General features: G+C 47.1%; 1 protein-coding gene and 1 long non-coding RNA gene across 3 annotated transcripts in view; both read left to right on the top strand.

Annotated features, from left to right (window-relative positions):
* The window catches only part of ZDHHC14 (zinc finger DHHC-type palmitoyltransferase 14), a 271,452-nt gene that overhangs the window by 232,728 nt on the left and 24,199 nt on the right, over positions 1-14,525 (top strand). For both annotated transcript variants that reach the window (XM_024122665.3, XM_024122664.3), the window contains exon 5: positions 1,975-2,023. In XM_024122665.3, the coding sequence (XP_023978433.1) occupies positions 1,975-2,023 (49 nt within the window). The remainder of the gene's footprint in view (positions 1-1,974; positions 2,024-14,525) is intronic.
* The window catches only part of LOC129392455 (uncharacterized), a 10,520-nt gene continuing 1,837 nt past the window's right edge, over positions 5,843-14,525 (top strand). Inside the window, exons 1-2 of the long non-coding RNA XR_008618323.1 lie at positions 5,843-6,285; positions 7,069-7,565. This is a non-coding gene — a long non-coding RNA (uncharacterized lncRNA). The remainder of the gene's footprint in view (positions 6,286-7,068; positions 7,566-14,525) is intronic.

The following is a 14,525-nucleotide window of genomic DNA, read 5'->3' as shown; positions in this document are numbered from 1 at the left end:
AGAGTCTCAAAATGGCAAAAGTGTAACTAGGGTCCTATGTATGTGTTAATAGACAGTAGAAGCAATTGCTTACACAACTAGAGAAGACAGAAGTACTGATATTCCAGCATATTTATGACACTGAAAAATAGTCTTTAACATCTTATATCTTAAATATATATGTATATTTAACATTACATCTTATATCATCTTTAGCAAACTTCAAAATGCCTATCTATCTATCTATCTATCTATAGTCACATTCATTTTTGGCCTTACCCCTACATTCTGGATATCAAGCAGTTTTCACTTGCTCAGCCTCGCACATAAACTCTGGGAACACAAACACACGCGCACACACGCACACGCACACCGAGAGGCACACACGGCGACGCCTGCCACCACAGTGGCATTTTGCATCTCCTCTGAAGTTTTACTCACCCTGGTTTCAGCAAAATGGAGCTTGCTGTAATTTATGCTGATGTACTGGTAATCCAGTCTTCCACAAAAAAAGCATTCTGAACTTATCTGCCTGCAAGTTACCTGACTGTTTAGGACAGGAGCAGATAAAGGTTTTCCTCGCCCCTGCTTCCACATCCTCAATACAGCCCCCACTGAGCAAGCCCGCCTGACCCCCCATTTGCTCTCGGGAAGGGCAAGAGGTTTTACGAGGCTCCGTGATCCCCTAAGATTCTGGAAGCCTTGGCAAAAGCAGAGAGCTGTTTGAGAGCAGCTGGGGGGCTGTCCCCTGAGTCCTCCCTGCCAGGAAGTGGGCTCTGAGAGGGGACACAGGACAGCGAGGGCTGCCCGGGGAGGAAGCCCGCGGTCACAGAGATTGCTGGGAAGGTGACATCTGGAAGCAGAGTCTGGGAAGCGAGGCAATTTGGGTTCAGTAGGGAAAGAGAAATCATTTCTTTTCGTCCCTCCTTTTGCCTCAAGATTGTGTTTGCTCTAAGATCTGTCCACGTGCTGGCTTCACCCTCCTGGCCTAGCAGGGATGGAGGAGAACACCTTTCCTCGTTAGCTCCCCCACTGGTTGGCAGCCTAGCAAACGGCACCTCCTCGAGCTCCCGCGGTGGCCGGTGGGCACAGAGGGGATGGGAGCTCGAGGAAAAACTGGAGCCGTCCCAACCTTAGCCTCCCAGTAGCCAGCCTGGCCGCCAGTTACACAGAGGAGTCCGGGGCCCTGCCTCACTCTCCCACATTGCAGCCTCGCCAGCAGACAAGGCCATGGAGATACTCTAGAATGGTCGCATGGCATCCGTCCTCCCCGCTTATCTCACAGCCGCCCCAGGGTCAGATTATGTCCCCAAAACACATGGACCCAGCCTCGCCACCCCAAGGTGGGACCACCAAGAGCTCCTCCATCGGGGCTTTTCTTTTTAAAAAGCATTTAACGCCAATACATAAAATAAAAATCACTTCTTGTCAGATGCATCTTTACTCAGGCCCCTGAAGAAATGTTTTCTTGTGCAGACAGTTCATATTAATATGTCTCAAATCCAGAGGAATCAGTAATAAACTTCAGCTTTGTGAGTTTGTTTACTCTGGGATGCAGAGAAAGACAGCTTTTATGCGTAGCCTAGTTTACAGGACGCCCAGAGTCAAAAGTTAACAAACTTTGGGAAAACAGTCTTTCATAAAAGAAGAGAAAAAAATAGCATACAGTATTCTGTTTTCCCATTAAAATGAGGAAAACAAAGGAGTAATCAGAACTATAATTTATGGGAAAGTATGCAGACATCCATCTGCTTTTATTGAAAAAATATCCTGCAGATGTTGGGTCTGCTTATGAATCTGCCATTTTCTTGTTGAATAACTCCAGTGGAATCTCAATCTCTGATCAGTGCACTGGGTTCTACAGAACTACAAAATGTAATTGTTTAATTGCTCTTTAGATACCTATTATTTTTATGTAGATGAGAGAGCTTTCAGCCTGAAGGCTGTTTTCTGGAGGTGATGTCTGAATACTGAATTCTGCTTTCATTCCCACAGGTTCACAGCAAGCAGGATTCCTAAATGCTCTTAAGGACAGTCCTGCAAGATATCCTTTCTGGCTGTTGTTTTTTTTACAATGCTAACGTGTTAAGTATTGGACTGGCCTTCTACTCAATAACCTCTTCATCTTGTGCCTTGGCTTTCCTTCTCATAAATTGTGTTCCCTTTCCTTCTGTAAAGTATCCAAAGAACTCCCTACTACTCACTTGTGTGAGTAACAGCCTCTGAATGCTTGAACCTCGAAGTGACTCATTTAGCCTTGTTTAAACTGAAGTGCTCTTTCACTGGAAAACTACTAAGTGTGAATTCCTGCCCACCCCCAGAAACCCACACTGATTTGCGTTACATCAGGTTGGTCTGGGGAGAAGTCAGGCTGAGTTCCAACTGACAGTTCATTTTGATCAGCAGGTGGTCCCTACAGAATATTTACAGACGCCCCTGTGTGGGTCCCGTCTTGGTGCTGTCACCACATGGGGATCCTCGGACCCTCTGTGTGGGTTCTCTCTGGGGGCACAGTTCGGCGTTCCCCTGGGCGGTATGGTTAACCCCGTATTTATTTGTAGGAACAGAACACCTTTGCATAGCCCTGAATGGATTAAAGATGGCCAGTCTCAAGTCATTCGGATTCATCCCATCCTCCCAAACAGTATATATGGGCATGTAGCATGGTATTTTGAAGTTCTTGAAAGAAAAATTTCACCCATTAAGTGCTTGAATGGGCTCCCACTCCCTCCCCTGTCCCCCTAATTAGTGTAGAGTCGGCCAGCTGGACCCATTGACCTGGCTCCACCTGGGACCCACCTCTCTTTCTTCACATAACCAGATAGATTGGACTTGAACTCCTTGTTACTCCCAGGAGTAAACCTCATCTTGTGGTAGAGAATTCTTAAAGAATGGAGAACTCTGCTAAGATATACATATCACGTCCATCATTTAGCTGTTAAAATGAACCAGCCCGTGTCCCTGGAAGCTGTTGTGTGTGTGATGAGCACATGTGGTCCCATATATGTATACACACACACACACACACACACACACACACACACACGCGCGCGCGGTATAAAGTGTCTCCTTTTTGGTGCCTCTGTGATCATGGGCAGCACAGAATTTTGGCGGCTACTACAGATTCTGTAGTCAGCTGCTAATCTCTTAAAAAGGGGACAGGGACAGATGAAGATGTACAAAGGCTCTTGGAGAGTACATTTCACAGGTATGTCCTGTCTTCTGTTAATGATCTGAGAAGCTAGAGTTAGCTAGAAGTTGGCCAGAAGGAAAGGTTGTGCTGGGAATGAAATTCTCAGCATCGGTGGCTGCTAAAAGCAGGTCCCGTGGGAAATGCCATCCTTCGTTTCCCTCCCCAACCCTGCCAGGGGTAACCATCCTCCACCATCATCACTTCTCTGTGTCCTTCGGTTTTCAAGGCATGTTGCTTTGGCATAGCTTACAGCCAAGACTTGTCTTCTCTTCCCTGAAAAAGAGGCTCGTCTAAGTCTTGCAGGAAATCAGTTCCATCATGAAAACGTGCTGGTCTTGTTAAGTTTTATGAATGCAGCTCAGAACCGGCATTGAGGTCTGGGCTGCCAGATGGAATGCTTTCTGAAGCCTCGAGAGTGTGGCAGGCTTAGCCACCTCCCCTCCCCGGTCCCGGGCACCTGTGCCTTTCCTGAGGCCATGGGCCCGTGCTGGACGACGTGTGGCAATGTACGCGACGGGCAGCTCTGCCAGAACGTCCTTCTAGAGCACACGTCTGCTCGTGGTCCTGTTTGGCTGTGCTCCTAGTAATCAAGAGCGTGCGCTCCCCAGTGAGGGGAGTTGACAAACGTTGCTGAGAGAAGGAGTGACAGTGTGTTTGAGTGGTGTGCAAACTGCTGTTTGTGTGGAAAGGGGACGAAGGAGAGAAATGCTCTTATTTGGTTCAGAGCAAATTTTAACTTATCTTCCCTTGAAATATCATTCTCAGGTAGAGGTAAAGAGTTTCTCCTATGGCGGCGCGGTTCTTGAAAGCTCATAAGAATCTCAGCCACTGCCTTTCCAGACAGTGCTGCCATATCCAGGGCTGAGCCTCTCAACCAACAGCCAGGCATTTTTCCCTTTTACAGGTGTGATCCAGGCATGTCCTCCACATTCAGAAGCTTGGCAGCTGCAGCTGTGGCAACACAAGCTGCTCTGAGCGCATGTCAGGCCCCTTACAGCCTCCAGACCAGCTGCAGGGCACCCTGGCACATCCGGGCCAGGGCCTTCCCCAGCGCTGCTCTGGCACGTGCCGGCTGTATTAGCTTCCTGTTGCTGTTGTAGCAAATAGCCACAAAAAAAGAGGCTTAAAGCAACATAAATTTATTATCACCCGGTTCTGTAGGTCAGAAGCCCAGTAGGCTCGGCTGATTTCTTCTCTGGGTCCCAGGCTGAAACCAAGGTGTCGCCAGCCTGGATTCTTATCTGAAGTCTCAGGGGAGAATCCTCTTCCTGCTCATTCAGGTAGTTGACTAAACTCATGGGGTGTAGGACTGAGGGCCCCTTTCCTTGCTCCGTTCCCTGACTCCTCCCTTCCTCTTGAAGGCCAGCAACAGGGTACCAAATCCTTCTCACGCTTTGAGTCTCTCCTGCCTCTAACGCTCATCTCTCTGACCCCGGCCAGAAAGGCTCTCTGCTTTTAAAGAGTGGCCGCATCCAGATCACTCAGGAAAATCTCCCCATCTCAAGACCAATGACCTTCAATCTACAGACTCCCCTTTGCCATGTGGATAATGTATTCACAGCTGCTAGGGATTAGGGCATCTTTGGGGAGGCCATTGTCCTGTCAACCCCACAGGCCTTCAGGTAGGAGGTACCCAGGATTCAAGCACTCAAGTGCAGGTGGGTTTGAGAGGATCTCTCTCTGAACCCATCCAGGAAGCTCACTAGAAGTCACCAGGTCACTTCTTGAGTCGAATGAATTCCCTCCTTTCCCTTTCTGCCCTTTCTGTTAATCTAGGACAGAGGGGATGGGAGACAAAAATGGATGGGCTTTAAAATATATATATAAAATATATATATATATATATATACACACACAAATATACATATACACACATACATATATGTGTGTGTTTGCATACCCGGTTCTGTAGGTCAGAAGCCCAGTAGGCTCGGCTGATTTCTTCTCTGGGTCCCAGGCTGAAACCAAGGTGTCGCCAGCCTGGATTCTTATCTGAAGTCTCAGGGGAGAATCCTCTTCCTGCTCATTCAGGTAGTTGACTAAACTCATGGGGTGTAGGACTGAGGGCCCCTTTCCTTGCTCCGTTCCCTGACTCCTCCCTTCCTCTTGAAGGCCAGCAACAGGGGACCAAATCCTTCTCACGCTTTGAGTCTCTCCTGCCTCTAACGCTCATCTCTCTGACCCCGGCCAGAAAGGCTCTCTGCTTTTAAAGAGTGGCCGCATCCAGATCACTCAGGAAAATCTCCCCATCTCAAGACCAATGACCTTCAATCTACAGACTCCCCTTTGCCATGTGGATAATGTATTCACAGCTGCTAGGGATTAGGGCATCTTTGGGGAGGCCATTGTCCTGTCAACCCCACAGGCCTTCAGGTAGGAGGTACCCAGGATTCAAGCACTCAAGTGCAGGTGGGTTTGAGAGGATCTCTCTCTGAACCCATCCAGGAAGCTCACTAGAAGTCACCAGGTCACTTCTTGAGTCGAATGAATTCCCTCCTTTCCCTTTCTGCCCTTTCTGTTAATCTAGGACAGAGGGGATGGGAGACAAAAATGGATGGGCTTTAAAATATATATATAAAATATATATATATATATATACACACACATAAATATACATACACACATATACGTATATGTGTGTATTTGCATATATACATACATATATGCACATATATGGGTGTATATATACATACATACATGCACATATGTATATATATATATGTGTGTGTGTGTATACGTACACATATAGAAGAATACATCTCCTGCCCTGAGTTCAGGTTGAAAATGCTAACAGAATGCCCCATGAGGTCCTTGTTGAATTAGCCAACCCTTCACAATTTAATAGATACAGTTATTATCTAACTTTACTCCTGCTGACTTGGTCCCCACTTGGTTTTGTGGCACCTCCCGATCCACTGTCAGGCTGGGCTCCTGCCTGGAAAAAGGTGACCTAAAGCGGAAGCCAAAATATCCCGGGGAGCTGCCCAGCCAGCATAGAGACCCTCTGATAAAACCACTCCATTTCTCTCTCGGAACAAAGCAGAACCAAGAGCAAGGCTCGGGAGGAATGTGAAGAAAAGCTGCCAGGAGGGAGAGAGGAGCAGGGAGGCAACGTGAGTGGTCTGGGCAACGCTCCCAACCCGGATCTTCTTTATTTTTTTTGGAAGTAGTGGAGAATTTCAGGAATGCCAGACACACCCATAGGAAAGCAAAGTGCTGGGTTTTTAAATTACAAAGCACAGAAACGTTTTGTGTGTGCCTGTAACACCTCTCCCCAGTCAACGGTGTGAAGACCTAAGGCAGTCTGTTCTGGCCACGTGTTTTCTGTTTAAATACATGCTTTGGGGAAGATGCCCTCTTATTGAGTGAGTCTATTAAGAAGTGCTGAATTCTGATGCTTTATCATAAATTCATATTCCAGAAGAAAAAGTATGCCTTAGTTTCTACTGGGTTGTGATGTATTTTTGAAAAAATGAGCTCTGGTTATAAGGGATAACATATGTGTGATAAGTAAGGTTGGGTCCCATCAGGACACCTGTTCAGTATTTCTGGCTCCTGCTTTTCCTCTGGACACCTGTGTGGCTTTGGAGGCGCCATGGAGATAGCCGGGTGGAAGCTTCTAAGGGGCAGCTTTTAGCTCCCGAGAAAGGTGCGCTAACCCGGGGGGCTGCTCAGGAATGGTATGGCCTGGGGAAGACAGGTCACAGGGACAGTGGCACTCCAAAAGAGGATGCATCCTGCCGGTCAGGGTGGTAGGAGGTTCTAGCATCAGATAAATATTAAACTCAGTAGCTCTAAGCTCCCTTCCACTGCTGAGGCACTATGAGTTCGGGAGTCTCTTTTGAGGTGGTCGATTTATGATGGATGAGACTGATCTGTGATGTTTCACACCACAGAAGCCGTCCTCTGATGATGGCAGCGCTGCCCACGGCTCGTCCGCTCCGGACCTGCGGTCTGTGCAAGAATCTGCAAAGTACCCAGTTCTTAAAACAAGAGGAGGTTTTCTGGCTGAATTGCCCGAGCCCAGGAAAGTCCAGGGCAGCCTTTGCAAGTGACCCCTGCAGAGTGTTCTCGGGCAAGAAAATATATTTAAAATGCTTCAGTAGCCTCCAATCTGATCTCCTGACAATAATACAGAAATATTTTGGTGACAAATGGGGGCACAGGCAAAGGTTTCTCACCGTGGATTTAACCTGCAAAATATCCAACTCAAAAAGGTGTCGTTGATGAAATGAGAGAGATTAGAAACAAAAATGGCTCATTAGCCAGGACTCCTTATCAGAAATGCTGCCATGAATGACGGGAACATTGGTCAACTAAAAGCTCCTCATCAGGCCCACATGCAACCAGCAGGACTTTATAGGAGAAAGGCATCGACCAGCTCGTTCAGGAGGTGAGCCGGGTGTCCGGGGGATGGTGTCTAGTTCCAGCGTGGAAGAGTTTGAGGAGGATTGGGTGTGGGCTCTTCTCTAAATGTTTGATACAATTCGCCTGTGACCAGCCATCTGGTCCTGGACTTCTGTTTGTTGGAAGATTTTTAATCACAGTTTCAGTTTCATGACTTGCGGTTGGTCTGTTCATATTTTCTCTGTCTTCCTGGTTCAGTCTTAGAAGGTTGTACCTTTCTAAGAATTTGTCCATTTCTTCCAGGTTGTCCATTTTGTTGGCATAGAGTTGCTTGTAGCAGTCTCTTATGATCTTTTGTATTTCTGCGGTGTCAGTTGTTACTTCTCCTTTTTCATTCCTAATTTTATTGATCTGAGTCCTCTCCCTTTTTTTCTTGATGAATCTGGCTAAAGGGTTATCAATTTTGTGTATCTTCTCAAAGAACCAGCTTTTAGCTTCATCGACCTTTGCCATCGTTTTCTTCATTTCTATTTCTTTTATTTCTGCTCTGGTCTTTATGATGTCTTCCCTTCTGCTAACTCTCCGGGAGGAGGTGGGAAGGAGACAGGTGAGAGGGAGCAGGAGGGGGCGGGGGGAAACGTCTAAGTGGCTGTGGGTAGAATGCCTGGCTCTGGCTCGCTTGCGGGCGCTGAGCAGGCCCTTCCCAGGCTGTGGTGGGGAAGGGGAAGGACGTTCGGCCACCAGGGTCACGCTTGGCAAGAGCACGTCCAGCCGCAGAGCCCCTGGACCATCCTCCATCCTCTTCTTCCTGCTCCCTCTCCGCCGTTTCCGGTGCCGGCTCCCCGTGACTGTGGCCATTTCTTCCCTTTCATCTCTGCATCAGAGAAGCACGGGCAGCGGGGTGCGGGCTTCTGGGGTTCAGTGAGAAGTGGGGTGGCTGCCCGGGCTTTCAAGGGCCCCCCTGGCCTTCCCCGGGGAAAGAGACAAAAGGAGAATCTTCTCCAAAAAGGATGGCACTGGGTCTTCAGTCCACCCAGCCAGGCAGGTCCAACGAAGGAGGTCCACTCAGCCTCTGCTTCCTTCAAGATCATTATACTGAATGCCCACCACCTGGGCCCAAAACGTGCCAGGGTTACAAAGTCTAGAACGATCCGTCAGCCTTGAGCTTCAAAGCACATCAACCAGAGGCCAGAGGAGCGATGAAGGACAGGGTGACTCATTCTTCTCAACGAGCATCTGTGGATGCCAAGATCTGAGCTCTGACTCTGGTTTCTTACAAGCAGAATAAGTCTTAAGTGACATAAACAGGTCATAGCATGCACTGGAGGTGGGAGTAGGGTCCAAAAGGAGGCTGCATCTCCTGCAGGGAAGTCAGGAGGCTTCCACAGGCGGCAGGTGGCATTTGCACAGGGCCTGGAAAGGTGGAGTTCTAACAGGGACACGGAGGGGAGAGACCTGGCGGGTGTGTCGGGTGTGTAGGGGAGAGCAGGCCGTCTGGAGGGCTGGAGCCAGGCTTGTGTTCACTCTTTCACTCGGCAAGGTTAGCAGCGTTGGGGGTGGGGGGGATGGCGGAAGGTGCTGTGATGGCTGAGCCCTGACTGGGGGTGGAGGTCACGACCCATCGCTCCCAGGAAGCAGGTCCCAACAGCACTGAATACCAGTGAAAGAGCGAGCGGCCTTCTTCCCCTGGACACCGGGGAGCCAGCCATGATTTTTGGCAGGCAAACGACATAATCAAGCTGCTTTTTGTTCTTGTTTTGTTTTTAAGATACTCATCTTGAAGCAAGGAACACAATGGAGTGAGGTAGTGAAGAGATGTTTGCAAAGGAAGGACCCTGAAATTGAAATCGGTGACAAGGGGACAGATCTGCTGGGAGATCGGCAGTCAGATAGGACCTGGGAGGAGAGGGGGAGGAAGCGGGGTCCGAGCCCTAGGTGACCTGGGGAAAGGGGCACAGCAGAAAAGGGAGACAGCTAGCATTGGTTTGGGGAGAAATGAGCTTGGTCTGAGCTACATTTTCAAACAGAATCTAGGAGGTCGCACACGGAACCTCCACGTCAGCCTGGACTGTCTTTAGGGCCCTCTGTGGTTATTGCGTGAAATATGGAAGCAGGAAAAAAACCAGGAGCCTGAAGTGAAATGTTCCAGCCTCTTAGGAAATGTCACTGGTCACACAGAGTCAGGGAAGCCACATGGCCGGGCCCGCCTCGCAGACTTCTGGGGTTCAGGGAGCTGGAGCCCCTCAGGAACAGGGCCAGCAGGGGGAGGGGACGCCTGCCCACTAACGGTCACTTCAGTGTAGCAGCATTAACGTCCATTTCAAAGGGTTACACTCATTTCTAATTATGACATTGTTCAGCTCCCCCAAAACGAGAAGGACGATTGGTACATCAAACAGTAACTGATTCTACATGGTGGAGGCTTTTGCCAGAAAGCCTTTTTTGCCCCCAGTTTGCGCTAATTTCAAGGCACCGTCTGACAGGCACCCACAGCCTAATGGACATGGTTCTGTTTTAGTGGAATTTGGTAGAAGGCTTGGAGTCGGCCTGGGTGCTGTCAGAAAGGGGGCGCTGGGGGCCGATGGAAAATTCATGGAGGCAGGACAGGCTTCACTAGCCCAGCTCTCAGGGCCTGTCCGTCCTGGTGCCTGCTGACCCTCAGGGAGCCCCCGGGAAACAGGCAGGACAAGTGCCTGAGGCCTCACGGCAGGACCTCACCGGGAGGCTAAGTGACCCCGATTTATGCTCAGTGACTCCCTGACGTTTCCAGAACTAGAACCCAGCCCCTCCACCCAGGGAATCGAGAGTCTTCCCCGCTGCCCCTGGCCAGGTGGATTGCGGGAGTTCTGTGAAGAATAAGCATAGGTTAGATCTCAGAAGATCACAGAGTGGGAGAGGAGGTTTTTGGTTTTTAAAATCACCCAAGTGATACAAGAACATATTCTCACGGTAACAAATTTCAAATAGACAGAAATGTCAGGGTGAAAAGGAAGCGTCGCTCTGAATCGTCATCATTCTGTAGGAGTTCTTGTCGGGTTTTGTGGGTCTTTGCAGATGATCCTCTCAGAGTTTAAATACGTATACGTGTGCATTCATACACACACACAAATGTACAGTTGGGGGGACTGCTTTACCTAAAGGGATCATACATACTCTTTGGACTGTTCTACAGTTTGATTTTTAGATATTTTCTGAAGACATTTCCATGTCAACACATAGATGTACATCAACCTCTTTTCAACTGTTTTATAGAATTCCAGAGTATAGATGAACCATAGTGGATTCTTCTATTGATGGATATTTAGACTTCTTTTATTACTGCTCAGAAAATGAGGTAGTGGACTTTCTTGTATGTATCTGTTTGTGTACAAGTGTAAGTATTTCTCTAGGATTGACAACTAGATGTGGAGTCACTGAGTTAAAAGCGAAGTGTAGTTTAAATATAGATTAAGGTACCAAATTGTCCCCTAAAGATATTATACCAATTCACGCTCCATTTCTCCCCACCTTCACCCACACTGGAGTTGTCAGTGCTGTGATTTTTGCCGATTTGATGGGGAGAAAAAAGTCAGTTTTAATTTCCATTTTCTGGATAATATTCAGCTTGCACGTATTTTCATGATTGTTAGCCTTTTTTTTCTCACCTCAATGTGCCAGTTCAAGCTCTTTGTCCATTTTTCAATTGGGTTGTTTCTTCTTTTCCTATTAACATGTTCTTTATATAGTCTTAATAATAATCTTAGAACTATCTTTTTCCAATATTTTTCTCCCAACCTATCACTTACCTTTTAACTTTACCTTTTTATACAAAAAAGTATAATTTATTAACAAATTCAATCTGTAAATCTCATCCTACATGGCTCCTAGGTTTTGTGCCATACATGCTCACCCCAAAATGATGCAAATATTTCCTTTATTTTCTTCTAATACCTTTCTATGTTGTTTCTTAAGTTTGGCACAGTAATTGATCTGTAATAGAATTTTGTGTGTGGGTCGTAAGCTAAAGTTCTAACTTCATTTTTCCCCGAATGTTTAGTGAAGTGTCCCAATACCACTTACTAATCTATTCTAGCAGTTCTCAAACTTTTTGGTCTCAGAACTCTTTTACAGTCTTAAAAATTATGGAGGACCCCAGAGAGCCTCTGTTCGTGTAGATTATATCTATTTCTACATACCGTGTTTAAAATTAAAACTGAGAAATGTTTAAAACACAAGAATGCATAAGAGTGAATGAGGACATTATCTTGCATCACACAGCCTTCAGAAGAAGCCACCACGTGGTAGGATGAGAGTGAAGCTGGGAAATAATGTTTTGGTGATGATAGGAAAATAGTTTTGACCTGGAGGATACCCTGAAAGGATCTTGGGGACCCTAAGTTTCCACAGGCCACACTTTGAGAACCACCGGTCTATTCCTTCACCACTAATTTGAAATGCCCTCTTTATCCCACATGCCCACGGCCTGTTTAGACTGTTCTCACCTTGTTTTGTTTACTAGAAATGTCTTCTCCTGCTCCCGCCTCCCTGATGTGGTTTTTCAAAATTCCTTACCTGTTCTTATACATTTCCTCTTCCTGATGAATTTTAGAGTCCTTTTGTCAAATCCCATTTTAAAAATTCCAGTTGGAATTTTGCTTGGAGTTCTAGTGACTTCATAGGATTAATTTGGGACAACTACATACCTCTTATGTACTCTCCCGGTACATAAGCATTAAGGAGAAAAGATTTGAGAGACTGAAGGATGATGGTCCCGTGATCCAGTCTGAAAGGTCCCAGTAACTTGATTTTTAAAGTGTCTGTCGCGTAAATCATCGGGAAATCAGCAGCCTCCACCCCAGACACAGTGGTGGGCCCTCGAATGACAGGGGCACAAGCTGTGGATTCTATCTCCGTCTGAGGATTATAGGGTCATCTGATTGATGAGGAAAATATGCTGACAAGTTCCTGAACCTAAATACCTGAAAGCATTAAATGCTGATTTAGACCCTCAATCTAGAGGACAAAGGGTCTATCCCTGAGATCTGCCCTTCCATCAAAGCTCCTCCTGTAAGTGAGCATTGCCTATCTTACTGTAATTTTTAGGGGGAAAAAAAAAAGAAAGAAAGAAAGAGATGATTACCAACCATATCTGTTTCTTATATTTTCAACATCAGAACCCCAGGCAGAGACCTAAAGCAGAATAAGATGCAGGAGGACCCAGGGGTGCCTGGCTGGTGCCCACAGAGAAAGGCCCCTCAGCACCATGCGGCACCCTGGCCACATACACCCAGCGCTCAGAGCGGAAAGCAGAGCCTCGGACTTTGGCATTCCCTGGCCATTCTGGAATCCGGGGATTTTGGTCAATGAGGAAACCCACATGAAATACAGACTTTTTAAAATAAACTGTTATCTGGATTTGGCACTTGGCAGAAAAAGCCTGTCGCCAGCCTGATTGCTGGAATGTGGGGAGATGGGTGATGACATATTAACAGAGACAAGTTCTTCACCCAGGGGTGGCTCTAAGGCCGTGGGACTGATGAACAAGGTTAGATGTCACGGGCAGTCTCAGCCTTGCTGTTGTGAGCTTTGAGGCTCCAAAGTTAGGGCCTGTCATGTGACACTCCGTAGCTTGGGGCCTTGGGAAGGGTTCTTTCTCTCCTAGAAGTCTGCAGACCAAGTTCCAGTTCTATTCTGCCATGAAGTGCGATGTGAGTTTTTATAAGCGGCTTGACTACTCTGGGCCTTAGCCCTTCATTTTACATAAAATTTTACCTATTTGTAAAATGAAGGGATTAGAATAAATCAGAACATTTTAACTTGGGGTCCATGTGTATCCATGCAGAGGCATCAGGGGCGTTTTTAAGCCTCCTGAAACTATAAGGGAAAAAATGTGTTTATGTGCATTTTTTCTGAGAAAAGCGTAGGAACCCAATAAGGTTAAAAACCTTTGGTTCCATACCTCTCACCTTTTACGATTCTCCAAATACCGAGGTGCCCTCACCATTCTGCCCAATACTATTTCCATGTCTCTGCAAAGTCGTCTCCCCTTGCTTACCTTCCCACAGGCAAGCAGACCCCTGTTCCCTGAGGGTGGGGAGCTTACCTTCCCCCACCGTCTGCTGTCCGGAGTGCCGGGCCAGGTGCCTAGAAAGGCACAGAGCAGGCACTTCTGGGATTGCGTGGAAACCCAAGGGAGGGGCGCCTGCCCGCCGGCATTTTCCAGTCTTTTTCAATTCCATAGTCATCTAGCTAGTACCTCAGTGTGCAGCATTTTGAGCCAGCGGCTGCAGGGAATCTAAAGCCATACTCTTGGCCACAGAGGCGGATCCCTTTCTTTTTGGGGGGCTGGGGAGGAGACAGATGGAGGCTGGCAGTGGTAATGGCTGTGATTTGGAACCCATCTCTGATGCAATAAACATCCAGCTGCTTATTAAATTGGCTCCTACTGGAGTTGGCCTGTTTCCACTCGTGTCTCTTTAAAAAAAAAAAAAAATCAGTAAGTGGGTTTTGATACATTAAAAAGAAATTTATGTTTCTTAATCTTACTGTGGCATAGATATTTTCAACATCGAGCTATCGGGTCAGTGAGAAGATGTGTTGTTCAGATATTCATACCTCTGTCTGAGAGTGAATTTGAGGGGGATGGACTCCTTAAGGTGCCATAGGTTCAGGAAACCCTGACGAGGAGGGTCCCGATCTCCCCCAGCAGAGGTTGGGATCAGCCTAGAGCCACGTGTCCCTTAGCAAGAATTCAGAAAGGAATCGGCCCATGGCTTTTCTGTCCTACTGGCAGAGCCAGACTTCCAAGCTTCAAATCTCTGCTCTGCTATTTCTTTTTTTTTTTTTTAATGCTACTGCTATTATTACTATGGTCCTGAAATTGGAGCCATTTTCTGTCTGCTTCCCCTTTGTTGACCAGGAAGTCTTTGTTTTTTTTTTTTTAAGATGTTGGGGGTAGGAGTTTATTACTTAATTTATTTATTTTTGCTGTGTTGGGTCTTCGTTTCTGTGCGAGGGCTTTCTCTAG

The sequence above is a fragment of the Physeter macrocephalus genome, chromosome 10 (assembly GCF_002837175.3).
Source record: "Physeter macrocephalus isolate SW-GA chromosome 10, ASM283717v5, whole genome shotgun sequence".
In the NCBI taxonomy this organism is placed as follows: Eukaryota; Metazoa; Chordata; class Mammalia; order Artiodactyla; family Physeteridae; genus Physeter; species Physeter macrocephalus.
The sequence above is the reverse complement of the archived record's forward strand: the minus strand, read 5'-3'. Positions and strand labels throughout refer to the sequence as shown.